We start from the raw sequence: 18010 nt of genomic DNA, 5'->3' as shown, positions 1-18010 counted from the left end.
GCGGGGAAATGTGCACACAAGTGCAGTTCCGCACACTTAAATGCAAAAACAAAACTGACAACACTGACTGTAATGACGACGTTAATACATAAATAATTTAACAATAATTCGTGTACATACGACTTAAAACTCACACATTGACATTAACATCACTAAGTTGTTCATCGGCGAAAAGTCGGATTTATCGCTTGGCCGATCCGAAATTTGTACGGATTAGCGGACTCGATGTTGGTAAACGAATCCCACAATAATGTACGACTTTGTTGTTTACATGTAATTAAATAGCAATAATCTATAACAATTTATTTACATGTGAAATGTAACACCATCTTTTTGCAAGCTTGATGTCCCAGATCTCTTTTTACAGCAGAAAACCGAACACTCGCGCGTCTCTATTCGGTCTAGTTTGAAATCAGCGCGCCTTGTTTTATAAAATTCGTATGCCCAGTTGGCCTTGTACTTTGACAGAGGGGAACGCGGCGAATGGCTACTACCTTCCGTAGGAAGCCCGCGTTGCTCTAAGCATAGATCATAAGGTCACGGGTGAGCAAAGTACCTAATTGTTTGCAGCTCACTTATATGGACCTGTGCAAAGTATCGCCCGATTCAATAAATTACACAAAGTGATTCTATATAAGCGTTCCGTTTTGCCGATTAGTAACTAACTAATTTGGCTCAGGGACCCAAAGAGGGTCTTGGCCCCCGAAACGAGAGCATGCCATCTGTCCCGATCGTGCGCAGCCTCTTGCCAGTCGTCGACTTGGAGACGTTTTGCCGATTACTAGGTATACCGAATCCTAAAAGGTGTTTAACGTTATTGTAGTAAGGTATATCCGCTTGCACGCAGTTTCTCGCTGCATTTTCCCTTTACATGCCACTGCACATTCACCTTAATTTAATTTTAATTAAAATACGAGTACATGCCGCGAGATACTCGTTTAATTAAATTTCATAATAATTATGGCTATCAATAAAAACGTGGTGCTATTGTGGCAGCTTAATGAGTAATATAGCGCTGTTCGTTCGCGAATGAATTTTCGTTTGGCGAAATTATGATCATCAAACAGCTGCGGTAGGTATCATTGTTTTTCACACATTGACCGACTTCAAAAGAAAAAGGATCTCAACTCAACTCTAACCCTGTAACTTTGTGACAAGAGACATGTTTATACGCGCATTCTTCTCTTTAAATTTAATTTTAAAAGTCGTAAAACTTGGGTGCCTTAAAAAACCTAAAAGGAAAAACAAGTGTACCTTGTACGTCTAGAACTCTGTTTAGTAACTTTTTCAACAGTCGGGACCCATTTTTAAATCGTTACCAGCTCAATAATGTCCCATAATGGGTACCGATTGTTGAAGTTTAAGTTTTTTGCCAAACATAGTTCTAGATTACTTAGAAAGGGCCGTCTTTCACCGATTTGAGGCCCTGGGCACAACATGCTGCATTCGGTAAGCCTGGTTTTCAGGCAAGAGTGCAGTAAGTAGCTATTGGTCATCGTTTGGTAATGGAGTAGGGAATAGGGGGCCCAAATGCATCACGGGGCCCTGGGCACGGGCCCAGTGTGCCCAGTAGGGAAGAGGGGCCAGCACTTAGACTTGATTTGTTATTTCATGCTTTTATGGCGTTCATGTGAAAACAGGTGCTTTAAAGTATTATTAAATACAAAGTAATCGTATCAGTATTAATGAGATTAACCTTTAAAAACAAAAAATATTAAGTGTATGGTCACTCTGCAATTAAAAGTGTTTATACTGAAATATGATCGTGGATGATCCAATTACTGAAGGCGTACGGTTGATCCTGCTCTCGTCTCCCAAATGACTCTGTATACCTATATATTTGGAACGGGGAATTTAGAAAAGTCCCAAAATAAGAAATGAAATAGGAAGGTCAGCTAGAGACAACTCTCGTAATAAATGCTTTGTGACACAGTTTAATTTTGGAAATCAATAAAACAACCCAATACCATGATAATTTAATTCAACACTTCGTGCATTCAGGTTTCTCAATTATCTTCAACTCTCCCTTAGTTCGTCGCAGCGCAGGTCTGAACCAATGCACGCTTCTTAGGCGTAGTATATAGGTTCCCCGCATTCAAACTAACATAGCGTCATACTCAATGATTACATTTTCTGCCAATTTGTCCTCTAACTATAAAACAGCGTGATTGACTGATGCTTTGATATTTAGAAGACATTCGTAGAAGATTATACATAGAGTTGCTAGAGAACAGCTAGCTTTTTATTCTTCAATAGAAACCAAGTCGTGAGATAAAGCTACTTTGAAATGAATTATTCCTTGAAGAAATACGTTTTGTAAATGTAACTGTTTTAAATACCAACGGAAAGTAGTACTGTAGGTTCAATACTCACCGATATGCAAACTGATAATGATGATGATTATTTATTTAGGTTAATTTCTACTTAATGGAAAATTTATGTATCTACACTCAAGGGCTACTTTAACAAGTGATTTGTAACACAGAACTTATCATTATGGTTATCAAAATCCACAAGTTTAGCCACAGAATAACTAATAGTACTACCGTAGTCTAGCTTTATAATTATTCTGTTGTATTCTTGATTGCCCTGAAAACCAGCGCCATGACTGAAGAAATTCAGACATCGGCATTTGCTGAGTGGCAACTATTTTGGTGCACTGTTAACTACTGTTATATATTATTTAGATTAGGATTTCATGTACAAAACTTTTTTTATGCACCAAATGTTTTTTAGGGTTCCGTAGCCAAAATGGCAAAAACGGAACCCTTATAGTTTCGCCATGTCTGTCTGTCTGTCTGTTCGTCCGCGGCTTTGCTCAGGGACTATCAGTGCTAGAAAGCTGCAATTTTGCACGGATATATATGTAAACTATGCCGACAAAATGGTACATTAAAAATTCGTAAAAAAATTTTTTTAGGGTACCTCCCATAGGCGTAAAGTGGGGGTGATTTTTTTTCTCATCCAACCCTATAGTGTGGGGTATCGTTGGATAGGTCTTTTAAAACCATTAGGGGTTTGAAAAGACGATTCTTCGATTCAGTGATATGTTTGCGAAATATTCAACTTTAAAGTGATAATTTTCATGAAAATCGAGCGTCCCCCTCTAAAATCTAAACCGGTGGGTGGAAAAATTTGAAAAGATTCAAGATGGTAGTAAGTATATCAAACTTTCAAGGAAAACTATAACGGCTAAGTTTGCTTGAGAATTATTAGTAGTTTAAGAGTAAATAGCAGCCTAAGGTATAAAATATACCTAAACTTGGTAGATTCCGTATAAAATACGAAATCCTTAGAAAAATATTACTTATTTTTGTCGTAATCGCTACGGAACCCTACTTTGGGCGTGTCCGACACGCTCTTGGCCGGTTTTTTTCTATTTTGAAATGAAACACCCCAATACCATCATCATTTAATTCAACACCGCGTACATTCAGGCTTCTCAGTTATCTCCAACTCCCCCTTAGTGCTGCCTTGGTCGTCGCACTGGTTTGTTGAATCATCGCACGCTTCATAGTCGATCGCGCACGTGTCACAATTCTTAGGCGTAGTAGGTTCCTCGCATTCAAAGTTAACTTCACATTTAATAATACACTTATTCTCTTTTGCCCCCTTGTAGTTCTGACTGCATTCATCCTCGCATTCGTTTCTAGCTCCACATTGCAGTCTGTTCCTTAGGGATAAGAGACTTCTGTAAATAGGTGATCGGAGAGCGCTTCTTTCTCTGTCGTCTTGTTTCTTAGCGTAGTTGTAGTTGTAATTGGTTTGGCTGGGTCGGTAGCTGCGGTCTTTGGTTTTCAAGTGCTTGTGTGGAGTTGAGTAGGATTTCGGATGTGATTTTTGTACCTGCAAGAAATGCTAGCTTTTGAATGTCGGGAATGAGAATCAATAAAATGATAGTGATACGTTTAAGCCTTAAGCTAAAGAGAGAAAGAGTGTTGACCAGTAGCACGTTGAAGGTTGAAGGAGGGAGAATGGATTGCCGTTGAAAAAGCATCTATTTTCAAAATTGACGATTAGGCACTACTGACCTATCTACTTGTACTTTTAACGTAACAAATAAATGTTTTAGTTCCCATCAAAACGTTTTTTTCATGACACATGGGATAGATCTTAAAGCGATTTGGTAAGCAGTCTAGTGTAAGCCTAGCATAATGCACTAGGTATGTGTTTAGTCTGGACAACACCTTGGTTCAACTTCCATACAAAAGTCAGTCAGTTCAGTTCTGTTGATGTTGAATTTTCAAAAATCTGTCCTGACAGATGGTAGTGCTTATATCCTACTAATATTATAAATGCGAAAGTTTGTGAGTGAGAGAGTATGTTTGTTACTCCTTCACGCTGAAACGGCTGGACGGATTTGGATGTAATTTGGTATGTAGATAGCTGGATATCTGGAATAAAACAAAGGCTACTTTTTATTCCGATATCTTACGGGGTAGGGGTAAAATCTCGAAACAACAGCCACTGGGCTTAGAGTCATGAAATTTGACATGATTGTCTTTAATGTAAAGTCAACGAAAACCACGATTTAATTTTCTGTAGGTAATTCCCACGGGATTTTTTAAAAAATCTCGCAATTTCAATTCAGCTGCTGGATCTAATGATTTACGTGTGCGAAGCCGCATCTAAACGCGAGTACATTATAAAAATAAGCTGTACAAAATTTAAAGCTTTTATTCCCAGTATTTTGAACTGTGCGTTGATATATCAGTCAGTCAGCTTAATTCCTTTATACCTGATGAAAGATTCAGTGCAAAATTGCAATCTTACATCACAATAACCCAATGTAATCACGATCAAAGGATTAAGGACAATCGCTCAAGTCATGTGAGTATTAGCGCGACTGTTCTTGATGGAAACACTTCCTTTTAGACAACAGTATAAATCAGTAACTAAACCTACAAACAATGCCCTTCTCCGAAGCTCAAACTCTCTCTTCTTCGCTGTATGAAACTTGGTCATTTATTTATAAAATCACGTGTACACTGTAGTCTATTTTCTGGACTGGCCCTAAATTTTATTGTGTGTTTTTGTGACAATACTGTCACCATTTTCGAAAGTTCCGGATTATGAAGGATAAGGTTCAAATCGATCTAGAGCGAGTGATCTATTGAGTGTATAAGTTAAATGTAGCAATTGTTGACGAAGTAACGTGCTCAGAGTTAAAACAGTTACATACATTTTTTTTACTAAGGAGTGACCTCACGGGTCATCGGGATCATTTTTGGTTTGATTGACAAATGAAAAAAACCGGCCAAGTACGAGTCGGACTCGCGCACGAAGGGTTCCGCCATTATCTATACAACATTAGACATTAGCAAAAATAACACGTTTGTTGTATGGGAGCTTTCTTAAATATTTATTTTATTTTAATTTGCTTATATATTTTTAAATTGAATATGTGAATAAATATTCTATGAATATTTCAAGCGTCTACCGGTTGCCGTTATTAATATCGAACAAAAACTACAAAAAAAAAGTTTGTTGTATGGGAGCCCCCCCTTAAATATTTTTTTTTGAGTATTTGTTGTTATAGCGGCCACAGGAATACATAATCCGTGAAATCTTCAGACTTCAGAATACAGACGTCAGAACTACAGACCTACAGACAGACGGACGGATAGCGGAGTCTTAGTAATAGGGTCCCTTTTTACAATTTGGGTACGGAAAACTAAAAATACATAATCAATTTTTTTCTGATAATTTAACTGCCGGACTAAATAAAATATTATTTATTTTACCAAGATCTACGTTAATTTATGTCCCTTGTAGATCAGTTACTTGTGTAGGTATATTGCGCTTATTTTCACGGATCAAAATATTGATAGCAGACCCATAATTAGACGGAAATGGATTTTCGCGATCAAAGTGCCTGCTATTGATATGTGCGAAGCCTTGTGAGCACTAATTAAATGTACTCAAAGCACACTATACTTGAAGCAGGAAATGTTTGGCTTGGTCAATAGGAGTTAAGATATTTGGATGGAATTTTGTCATGGACATTATTACATTTAGAAAATAAATGAGAATCTTCTAATAATATGTATGTAATCCTTCATAGTGCAAAAAAACACAATTGAAAAACATTGAGATACATACAGTCGCGAACAGAGATTATTGGGCCACTTATTGTTACCTATGGTATTACTCAGCTAAAGAAGAGTGGCGAGTGGCTCAACAATCCTGGTTTGTGATAGTACATAGGCAAACCTATCCCTTTAGGGGATTACTATATATACCAGCAAAACTTTAACCTTTTAACAGCCACAGTCACAGCCGACAAAAAAAAATCTGAAAATCGTCCCATATGCGCCACGAAATGCCGACATGGCCGCTATGGCACTTTTTTCAGCTGTCGTGTTTTACCGACCGTGGCGGTCAAAGGGCATTTAGATAGAAACCCACAAAGAGTGCTGATTAAATTGACTAACTGATAGATTAACTGGCTGATTGACTGACTAATTGACTAGCTGACTTACTAATTACCTACTACCCTTTATCTACTTAAATACAAACCAGGTGTTCCAGCAGATACTGCAAAGAGTCATCAGCTTCTTCCGAGCTCTCCTGGGCACTGATTGTCCGGTCATAGGTGAGGGGACGGAGGGAGTTCCTGTCCAATACCAGGATTAGAGGACTAGCATTCTTGGTGGTCTTCTTGAAGAGACGGGACAAGAGGGTAGAAGTATCACGGGAATAGACGCAAGTGCTCTGAAAAAAATACAATAAATTAAATAAATATAAATATCACGGGACACTTGACACCAATTACCTAGTCCCAAACTAAGCAAAGCTTGTACTATGGATACTAGGCAACGGATAAACATACTTATATAATATATAAATATATACGAGTAATTAAACATCCAAGACCCGAGAGCGTTTGCTCTCGAATGAACGAAATGAATACGAATACGAATACGATACGAATGTTTATTCGTATTATTCATACAAATATCTGCCCCGGCCGGGAGTCGAACCCGGGACCTCAAGCTACGTAATCAGTAATCAGTAATCAGTAACTCTATTTGCTAGAACATAGGTAGGTACAATAGTGGATGGTGGTATTTTACATTTTGGTCGCTATTTTGGGCGCCGCCCGTCCGTATCTACTTACCTGAGCAACGCTGCGGGAACGAGCCAGCGAAAGATAAGCCGACTTTAATAACTTTAGGGATTTAAAAAGATACCATAAACGTGATCAGCCAAACCTCGACACCAACTACCACCCTGGGTAAAAATTATTGTACCCACTACATAATTAAGTTGCCCTACTGTTAAGGTACGATAAGTGACTCCGTCGTTGAAAACGGAATTGAATAAATTACGTTACTAATTTCTGATTTTCCTTGGGGTTTACCCCGTATCCTAGTAGGGTGGTCAAAAATATTATCATTACATGGTCGTAGTCAGGTTCTCTAACCACTTGGCCATCCGGTCGTCAAACAATGTCTTAAAATCATCATCATCATCTCAGCCGTAGGATGTCCACTGTTGGACATACCTACATAGGCCTCCCCCATTGAACTTCAGTTGCTTCGTTTGGCAGCGGCTGCATCCACCGTGAACCCGCGGCTTTAACCTGGTCATGTACATCTCTTTGGTGGTGGTCTCCACTCGAGAACTTTTTGGCCCCAACGGCCATCTTAAAATAAATTGAGAATATTTCAGTAGTTCATCATCAGCCGAAAGACGTCCACAGTTGAACAAAGCTAGGTCTCCCCTTGGAACGCCACAATGAACGACAACTCGCCACTTGCATCCACCGGTTGCCACAACTCGCGATATCGTCAGTCTATATGAGACGCCCAACGTTTCGTCTTCCAGTTTGCGGTCGCCACTCGAGGACTTATCTCCCCCAACTATCTGTTATTCGAGCGATTTTTCGAGCTATGTCTGTGACTTTAGTTCTTCGGCGAATTTTCGTATTTGCCTCTATGAACGACAACTTGCAGGCCTGCCAATGCTTAGTCTACCGGTTCGTGGTCGCCACTCCGAGGACTTTGGTCCACCCAGTATTTAGGCATTTCAACAGTTAATAAATTATAATAATAAAAGCGCAAGGCTGTAACGACCCCGTCACGCACTCACCCACAAAATAAAGTGGGTACTTGGGGAATTTCAATGACAAAAAGATTGTTTTGACTCGTTAGTCTAACAAAGCATGGTGATCAGTTGTGTTCCTCCGATGATGAACTCTGGTTACGTTCGAAACGCGTAAGCGTATGGTGGTTGTTGCATGTACGTAGTTATAGTAACGTCGCACTGGTGAGCAAAGTAATTATTAATAGTTCGTTTATTCAGAAATTTGCTAGAATCCCAGAATCCGCGGGTTAAAGAAAGAAAGAAAGAAGACAGTTATTCACATTCAGAAAGACACACAAACACAACAAACAGATACATAGTTGTATTATAATATGAACTGTATAACACTTCTATGCCGTAACTTGAAATTTAAATAGTGTTCGCTAACATGTTTTCTTTATCCGCAAAAGATTTAGTCCAAGACAAGATTCAAGAATTTATCGGTCCCCCGGGTGCTATCCGGCTACTGTTTCAGTATGTAACAACGTGTTACTTTATAAAATACTGTAAAAGTCTAAGCTAGAGAATCTTGAAGCTCTTGTTTATACGGCGATGTGTCTAGAGCTAAAAATAATGACGAAAGGAATAAGTATGTTTCACTTTGTTACCGTAAGATCCGATTACTTTAGCCCTGAAGGGTGAAATGAAATGAATGAAATGAAAAATGTTTATTGGACAGCTAGTGGATTAACATACATTCCGACCCCAAACTAGGTAATGACCTGTGTCTTGGGGAACAGTGATGATGAGTTCTCCGACATCTACGATACAAGCATAAGTACATGAATCGAAGAACTGCCTATGAGAGTTGTACAATAAACAATAAATAATAATAATAATGATACTAATAATGATAAAATATATATAACCTCGTTTAGGATACTACTAAGAGGAGATTTTCGGTGTCCTGATAACAAAGGCTTTGCAACCATTTTTTAAGTTAAATTTTAATTTAACTTGGCCATTAAATCGTTCCAGGTTTTATTATTGCATTGAATATTATGACACATTGCCATATCATGGTTAGTTTTAATTGGCCGCCCACGCTTTATTGTTTTTATTAGATCCTTCTATGTGTGGTTTTCATTCGGGTTATATAGGTACTGTACACCTATTGCCAGCTTTATGGTGCCGACATACGGACAATCAAGTCTGTTCGAAAATACAAATTAGATATGATAATTACTTGATAAAATTTTGCTCCGAATTTTCTAAACTAGTACTACGCCTTTTCCGTGACGCACAACTGAGCTCTTCAACTTTCCTCCAGTCCCTGCCCATACCAGCCGTGGGACGTCCGTTGTTCGATATAAGCCTCCCCCATAGACCCCAGTTGCTACGACTAGAAGTGGCCTGCATCCACCGTGAAACCGCGTCTTTGGGCCAATCAACTATTTTACCGACACTTTGGGCGTCTCTGCAAAATTGTCTCTGGCGTTACCAAAAAATCGTACTTCCAACAAGATATTTCACGGTTTAATAGGTTGAACTTACGTGGGATGGCATGGTACATGCATGCATAGCATGGTACACCATCTATTAAATTACAGAAAAAACATGTTTACTTACAAAAATCTGCAATTGTTTGAAAAATATCGCGGACAGATTAGTGTGGATCAAAAAGTTGATTGGCCCCTTTAACAGGTCTCTGTCCAACTCGTTGGTGGACCTACGCTGCGCTTTCCGACCCGCAGTCTCCATTCAAGAACTTTCCGGCCCCAACGGCCATCTGCCTCTGCTGTCCTGCCCGCCGCCTTGACATAATGATAGCCCCACCCCATTGAGGTACAGGATGCCCAATAATAATTAAAAAGACTTACAATGACCAGCAATATGAAGACTGACTTCAACATTGTTATCAGTTTGTGTCCTGACTTCTTTCTGCTCGGAAATGCTGAATGGAAGTGTTAAAACTACAGAAAGTACTAAAATCTACGCTGATCAATTGTTAAATATAATCAGCCCATGTTTTGTTCTAGTATGAAAATAATCAAAATTAAATTGGTTTTCTATGCAATTTCCGCTCGTGATAAACAGTTAGAAATTATAAAAAAAATCTCATTAATATTATAAGAATCGAGTCATAAAAATATCATTTTCTTTGTATTAGTCTTAGTTACTCCACATAATAATCGAAGACAGGTACCTACTTAACTGACAATGACAGAAATAGTTTGTGATCGACGACAATAGACACATTAAATAAATTATACTTGTGGTGAAAAATATCTTATTTAGTATGTCAAGGTATAAATTGTACCTTCGCATGAGTATTTTCGTACAATACACACCGCTTAAACACATATTCAACGGTTGTCTAAGGTTTTGCTAAGTAAAAATAATCTACGCTAAGTAAAAATAATCTACGAGTATTTTATATTACAGCAAGGCAGTTAGGAATTCGGCTTTCCTCTAATAAATACTCATTTTCTCCGAACAGGGAGTGCACCTTATCTTCATTTAACTTTCAACTTTCTAACAATGAACAATTGTTTGGCAAGATGTGTTTAGATATTCTTGTAACACAGTCACAAGCAAAACACACTTTTAGTTTTATTGTACAGTCACCAGCACCAATATCTGACACAACAAGCGTGCTGATCTGATACGACTCTATTTCTAGAGCCGGAAGGACGTGTCAGATATTTTTGCACGCTCCTTCTGGTGACTGTACCGTAAAACGGGGTGAGTAGGGAAAAAATTTGAAGTTCAAACCTCGATAGTAAAATATTTTCATGTGGCAAGTTGATTTTTATAGATAACAAATGTTCCGGTGGTATGAATTTTAGTTCAAACCCTTTTCTTGTACAAGTATCTAATAAGATATGTAATTTTAGATCATCTTTTTGTGTTTTTTTAAAGTTATTTTTGTTAGCTCTACGAGAATCCAACGAGGCTTGAATTCAGTAAACTTGTTTCAACTTGCCAAGAAAAGGGTTTAAACAATAAACACTAAATATAGGCAAATCCCAGCTCACCCCGTAGTGGGGTCAGAAGGGATGGGAACAAATAAAAAAAATCACAATAACAAATTACCAGAAAAAGAAGATATGATATAAATATCACGAGACAATTCACACCAATTGACCTAGTCCAAAGTAAGCTTAGCAAAGCTTGTGTTATGGGTACTAAGCAACGGATAAATATAATTATATAGATAGATACATACTTAAATACATAGTAAACACCCAAGACCCGAGAACAAACATTTGTATTTTTCATACAAATATCTGCCCCGACACGGGAATCGAACCCGGAACTCAAGCTTCGTAGTCAGGATATGTCTAAAAATATAAGTAATCTACTTTTTGAGCAAGCTGATCTAGAAATTTTATGTAGAAAAATGTTAGTTCTAGCTCCACTCCCCCCGCAATCCCTTCTAATCCCGTTTTACGGTAATTACCAGTGGGTAGTTTGCTAAATAAAATTGTTTATTATCATTCATTATCAGTTAATACAATGCGTTATTTTTGATTTTGAAACTCTTAGGGAAAAATGAACAGGTCTATTAATAAATGAAGTTACTTCAAGACATTATTTTTGTGAATAATAATATCCACCAAGGTCATGGAAATTTCTCTAAAAAAAGATTGCCTACAAGCGTAGTATAAACTTTGAGAGTTAAACTTTCATAAAAACCTTGAAGAAACTTGGTGAGTTTCATTATACAGGAAAGTATATCAGGGACAAAATCAACTTGTCATGCTATTTATAAGACAAAATGTTACTAGGTAATTTTTGGGTGTAACCGGTGAAATTGTTACATTTGATCTATTTACTTTTATTAACCTCAGAGGCACTTCAATGGTGTATGTGGAGTTCCCAATCTGCACTAGGCCCAAGTGGGAACTGGTTGCCCAAACATTCACATTCTGTACTCAGCAGTGAGACGTATATAGGGCCCCTCTGGAATGATAATGATAAATGATGATAATGAATATTCAAATCGCTTAGACTGGCTTAGACCACGGGTTTAGACTACACTACAGTGTGTGGTCCAGAACTGGGCATAATATTAAAAACAGATGCTCTAAAGATCACCGGTAGTTGGATCATCATGGTCTCACTTAATTAGAATCAAAACTTAACATTTGTTTTTTTTTTGTAACAAACTTAATCATAAATTCAATGTAGGTACGCCATCCTAAAGAGCTCCAAACTGACGTTGTCGCACTACAAATATCAAAAAAAATTCTTTAGATTGCTTCTTCGAATAAACTTTAAAGTGTAATAAAAATAAAAAATAAAACTAATTATTTTTAAAAGTCGCTGAACTGATATTGTTCAGTTTGACCAGTACGATCTATTTATATCTATTTGCTCATGTTAAAGGCCACATCCGGTATATTTAGGATATCTGACAGTCAGTCAAACAGCATACCACGTTTTATTAGGTACCTAGGCAGAGAATTATGAACAAAAAATATTATTACTACTTTATTTGTTTTATGTTATTAATAGTAAGTAGGTAAGTATATTTGTAAATTAGGTATTATACTTTAAATATATAAGGTGCTACTCTATCGTATTGGGTAACTGTAACGATAGATGTAATGTTATTAGAAATAAATATATCACGTAAAATTTAATTTCACACTACCCATTAAAACCGACATGTTTTATGACACCATTAACATAAGTGGATGCACTTTACAATTTGACAGCCGATTTTACGGTGTCCAGAAACATAAAATGCAAGGGGTTCGTCTACGTAAACCACCTACTTGGTTATTAGCACGAACATAAACCTTAATGGATTACTCTAGCTATAAACCTATAGGGCATGTAATTGGTATCGACGACCCATTTTTGCGTCAAAAACATTTTATTGCAAACCTTTTTGATAACTGCGCTGCCTATAAATTCATTGCAGTTAACACACACACACACACACACACATGTACGCAGGGAGTCTCTGATCATGGGGCTTGAAATCCAGGGTTCGATTCTACTCGCATAACAGAGCTACTTTTGTTCTACTACTTTTTGAAAATATGACCACTGTTAATTTAATTTTTTTTATACAAATTAAATGTAATTTTCAATGTATGCGAACCAGCCCCTTAATGTTTGTGATTTTATATTTGATTGAGAAAAGAAAAATACTCGTACGCGCCCAATATTTCCTGATTATCTGAAGTGACAAACTAAACAATAATATTTTTATTTACCCAGTGTACAAACTACCCAATTTTGCGTCGTAAAATAGCGCCTCAAATTTCAGTAAATATTAAATTTTGCAGTAAATTATTTGGCAATAACGTAAAAGCATTTAAATTTCACTACGCGACATGCTTGTCAGGCATTCCTGGCAAATACCTCAATAATATGCTTTGGTATGCCTTTGAGAATATATAAAAGGGTGGCATTGATTTCAACTCAGTTTGTATTCTTGGGTGTTTGTGTATAATGTGATAAAATAATGATCAAGTTTTAAAAGGGGTTAGAAGAAGGTTAAGAGTTTAACCCTTTACGATGCCATTAACAGACATTGGCATCATTAAACCTATAACACTCCTTTTTGCGTCGAGGGTTAGAAATTAGGCTCGTGTATCCCGGGCTTATTCTCCGACGCAGATTTTAGTAACCAGGGCATTTTTATAAGCAACAGCATATTTATTTTTTAGTACAGGGAAATGGGATATTTTGGCGGCAAAATATGTACATCAATGAAACTTTGTTTATAACTTTATCTTGGCACTAGCAATCAGTATTAACATCAGATTCACATCTTCAGAAACTATTGTTGGTAAGTGGTTTTTAGATTGTTCTATATTTTCAAAAAAACCGTTAATATCTGGCAAAATATTGGTCCTGTAAGTATAAGTATGGTCTCAATCGATTCAGCGCAAAAAAATAAATAGAAAATGACACCTCACTCGCCTAGTTTGTAAAATTTGCATTTCTTAAACGTTGGCCCCTGCCCATACCCTCTGGGAGGGGGTAGGACGCCTAAATTTAGGTAGGACTCGGCAGATTCTCATTTCTAGTGCCAAAATAAAGTTATAAACAAAAGTTTAATTGATGTACATTTTTTGCCGCCAAACTGTCATTTAAGCCCTACTTAACCCGTGCTATTTATTTTTCCAACGAGGAATAAAGCCGAAAAAAGCTATTTAGATCCGAAAAACATTAAAAATAAGAAAACTTTTACAACATCTGAAGTGATTTGTTTATTTAAAACATCAACCAGGATGGCGGCATGGTCTTCCCCCATTTTTGTTTTGGTTTACAATTAAATTCGAATTTTCCGCAAATAGGCTCGGGTTCTTCACAGACGTTTTCTTTGTCGAATTTCTGTTGGCATTGCACCACACAGGTAAACTTCTTGACCGGTGGACAGGTCCTTGTACAGCTGTTCATTTTTATGCACCTGGAGCGTAGAGCAGCGCGGAGGACCTGCTTTGTCTCCTTCAGTTTTACTACTTCACCTGAGCTTAGGCCGTCTTCGGGATGTGACTGTGAAAAATAAATCGAGTACTGCTTTTTCGCAACGTAACGTTTGGCAACTCTAAAACTGTGAATATTTCAGGATTTATTTCAGCACCATCGTGCCCTTTTGGTTAGGTTAGGTTAGTTTTATAAAAATCCTGAAATATTTACAGTTTCACAAATATTAAATAGTTGGGAAATGAAAAGTTGTGAAATGAAACAGGTTGCCAAACGTTATTGGCCGAAACATTAGTAAACCAAAATAAATGTATACAATAATCATCATTTGGTTACCTGTCTCAGTTATCCCATCCTACATATATCCCACTGCTTCACCCACACCACTGAATTGCTTAGCAGGTTTGTGCAGGTTTCCTCACGATGCTTTCCTACACCGTAAAGCTCGTGGTAAATTTCAAATGTAATTTCGCACGTGAATTTCGAAAAACTCAGAGGTGCGAGCCGGGGTTTGAACCCACGATCCTCTGCTTGAGAAGCCATAGGTCAAACCACTAGGCCACCACGGTTTCACGGCTATCTAACTGTGAGATTAAAGACCACCAATATAATTGTATATAATCTCCGGTCCTCTTCAATGGACAGGGAGTTAGTAACTAGCTTAAAAAAAGTTTTTGGTAAAAATTTCATTTTTAATACAAGCTTTTTTTGCTGACTGTACTTTGGTTGATTGAACTTGCATTGCCACCCAAACTACATTTGCATACCAAATTTCAAGTCGATGCCATTAACCGTTAAAGAGTTCCGTCCTTTGGAGACGGTATTGGCCGAACTACCAGGATGTCACTACCAGATTATTGTATTGTCATACAATTTACATTAGCATGCCAAATTTTAAGACAATCCGACTACTAGAAGTAGGTTATTAACTTGCAAGATTTGACCCGCACATACATACATAGATACATAGTTACAAGATACATTGCAAGTAATAGCTTTTAAAAGTCATACAAAACTGGCAAGCGGCACGAGGACGAGAATGGGGAAGTGGGGAAGGTCCGCGTACTTTGCATTACTTTTTCGCTTCGTTCCGCTATCTAGATTCCATCTAGCTTCGCTATAAAGATACAGTTCGCAACTCCGTCCACCACTTCTCACCACTTCTTTCTGTCACACGGTATGAGATGAGGGTAGAAAGAGTCCCGTTAGAGAATACGGCCTCTGGTCTTGAATAGCTAGCTTCGTTACTATTTGAACCAACTTAATGAACTAAAACAATAACAACAAACAAACTTATGCAAGATATGCGTGTTCATGCAGTTCCTCCACCTAACATCTGGTGCTGGTGGTGGTGGTGGTAATCTGTTGTCTAACATCTGGTAGCATGGTGTACGGTTCGGTTGCTCTAAAGATGAGCTCTGGTTGAGTTCAAAACGCGTCAGTGTAGTGTGGTGGTGGTGATAGATGGGTTTGTGTGATTTGTGTGTGTTCTTACAGTGTGGAGGTGGAGAAACTGCATGAACAAGCATATCTTGCATAAGAGTAGCTATCATAAGGTCGCGGGTGAGCAAAGTAATTGTTTTAGTTAATTGATATGGACTCAACAAAGTACCTAACGTCTGATTGAATAAATTATGAACCAACTTACTCTCAACTGGCTATACAGTTGATAAGTCTCTTCATCATCTGAATCATCGGCCCTCTCATCAGATACAGCTTGGCTCTCATCACTTTGATCCAAAGTCTGACCTCTGGTGTCGACGATCACTATGATGGGGCTTTGGTAGTCCAAGGACCTTGGGCTCAGCAGATGGCGAAGGATGTGTGAAGAGCTGTGCGTGTGTTTTGCTTGGATGTTCTGGAAAACAAGGTCACTTTTAACTATGTCGTGCATTAAATAGGCAGCTGAATACAAAGCAAGGGTAAGGCTGCTGGTAGAAGCTGGATGCGTCTAGCCGAGGACAGGGCGCAATGGCGCGCTTTGGGGGAGGGGTGGGGAAACTGGATATTCTTAGGCCCACGTCCCATTGGTGGCCACAGGTCCCAGAATCAGGGTTGGATTTAGGTTAAAAAAAGAAATGGGCTAGCAATAATTCGCTTTTTTGTTTAATATATTTTTTGGCCCTGATCTGATGGTGGACTTTTTTGATGCCCCAAGACTTTCAGACCTTTAAATCCGGCCCTGCTAAGTTTTCAAATATACTGAATTGTTTTTAAAACACCTTTTATTATGCCGTTAAAAATACTTACAGCTAAAATTAACACAAAAGAAAATATGAATACAAACGGCACCATGTCGTAGTAATAATTTACAAGGAATAAAATTTTTGCTACACTAAAAGTTTTGTAACGCTTCGCTTAAGCAGAACCACGGAAATTAACGATAAGGTTCTTTAAATTTTGATCAAAATGTAAACTGAAGCAGTCTGTCCTTGAGGTTCTTAAAGTATTTATGACAGGAGATGGCAGTTAGTGTTTTCTCTCTGACAAGTAACTATCACATAGATCATGAGAAATGTATATATACAAACATTTGAAACTAAGAGGTCACGACAAATTTGGTAAGATAAAGAGCAACTCTCTGTTGCCTACATGTTGGTCGCCTGCGCAAACTGGTTTCTGTGACTAAATTATAACATTTAAAAATGAAATATCGTTACGTTAGGTACTAAAAACACTTTCTACCTAGGACATAGATACTATTTATACCTAGGATTATAGGTGACAAAAATTAAAAAAAAATGGGTAGGTACTAAAAAGTCAGCGGCCGTTTCAATTTTTCGGGGACACACAAAATTGTGTATTTTCATTTTTGTGTTTCTTTTTTGTCTTATTTGTTTGCTGTTTATTGTTTTTTTTTAATTTTGTTGTATTTGTGTGTCTTTGTGAATGTGAATAAATGTCTTCTCTCTTTATTTCCTTCTTTCTATCATAAGGTCGCGAGTGAGCAAAGTAATTGTTTTTAACCTCCAACGACAAAAAGAGGGGTGTTATAAGTTTGACCGCTATGTGTATCTGTCTGTCTGTCTGTAGCACCGAAGCTCTTAAACGGGTGGACCGACTTGAGTGCGGTTTTTTTATTTGAAAGCAGGTTTTATAGTAATGGTTCAGCCGTTTTTGAGATATTGAACTTTGAGTTCATTGACATTGACCTCCGCAAAGTAACGCCTCATTCAATAAATTATTTACCATGGGACTTTAATAAAATCTCAGAATTTTAATTCTACCAAATTCAACGGTTCGCGCGAGCGGGCAAAATGTAAACTAAACGCAAAACCCACGGCAACCGAATAATCCCAAACAAATAATCACAACGGGAAATGTAAAATGATTTGGGAATCCGATGCAAACAATCGGAATTAACGTTAATACGTTTATTCGTATTTTTGCATTTAAAGTCGGGAGCGCGTACTAAATCACTTTACACGGTGGGCTGCGTGCGGGGAGCTACGAATAGCCGCGTGATGGACACTGAAAACGAGTTTCATTTTGGTTCCTAAGTATAAAATGAAAAAATTGGGGTTCACAATAT

At 37.7% G+C, this 18010-nt stretch overlaps 2 protein-coding genes across 3 annotated transcripts; both read right to left on the bottom strand.

Annotated features, from left to right (window-relative positions):
- Positions 1–3400: 3400 nt before the first annotated feature.
- Positions 3401–10018, bottom strand: LOC141444163 (uncharacterized). Of its 2 annotated transcripts, none has more exons than XM_074109618.1 (3): positions 9909–10018; positions 6520–6714; positions 3401–3858 (listed from the first exon to the last, which is right to left on the bottom strand). In XM_074109618.1, the coding sequence occupies exons 1-3, from the start codon at positions 9939–9941 to the stop codon at positions 3418–3420; spliced, it is 669 nt and encodes a 222-aa protein (XP_073965719.1). In that variant the 5' UTR covers positions 9942–10018; the 3' UTR covers positions 3401–3417. The 2 variants fall into 2 exon arrangements, with proteins under 2 accessions (XP_073965719.1, XP_073965720.1); XM_074109619.1 differs by having other exon boundaries at positions 3401–3846.
- A 4218-nt stretch (positions 10019–14236) lies between these two features.
- LOC141444343 (uncharacterized) lies at positions 14237–16863 on the bottom strand. Its single transcript, XM_074109876.1, has 3 exons — positions 16729–16863; positions 16127–16336; positions 14237–14547 (listed from the first exon to the last, which is right to left on the bottom strand). The coding sequence occupies exons 1-3, from the start codon at positions 16771–16773 to the stop codon at positions 14266–14268; spliced, it is 537 nt and encodes a 178-aa protein (XP_073965977.1). The 5' UTR covers positions 16774–16863; the 3' UTR covers positions 14237–14265.
- Between the last annotated feature and the right edge of the window lie 1147 nt (positions 16864–18010).

This window comes from Choristoneura fumiferana, chromosome 29 (genome assembly GCF_025370935.1).
Source record: "Choristoneura fumiferana chromosome 29, NRCan_CFum_1, whole genome shotgun sequence".
Classification (NCBI taxonomy): Eukaryota; Metazoa; Arthropoda; class Insecta; order Lepidoptera; family Tortricidae; genus Choristoneura; species Choristoneura fumiferana.
Note: the sequence above shows the minus strand (reverse complement) of the source record. Positions and strands in the feature narration are given on the sequence as shown.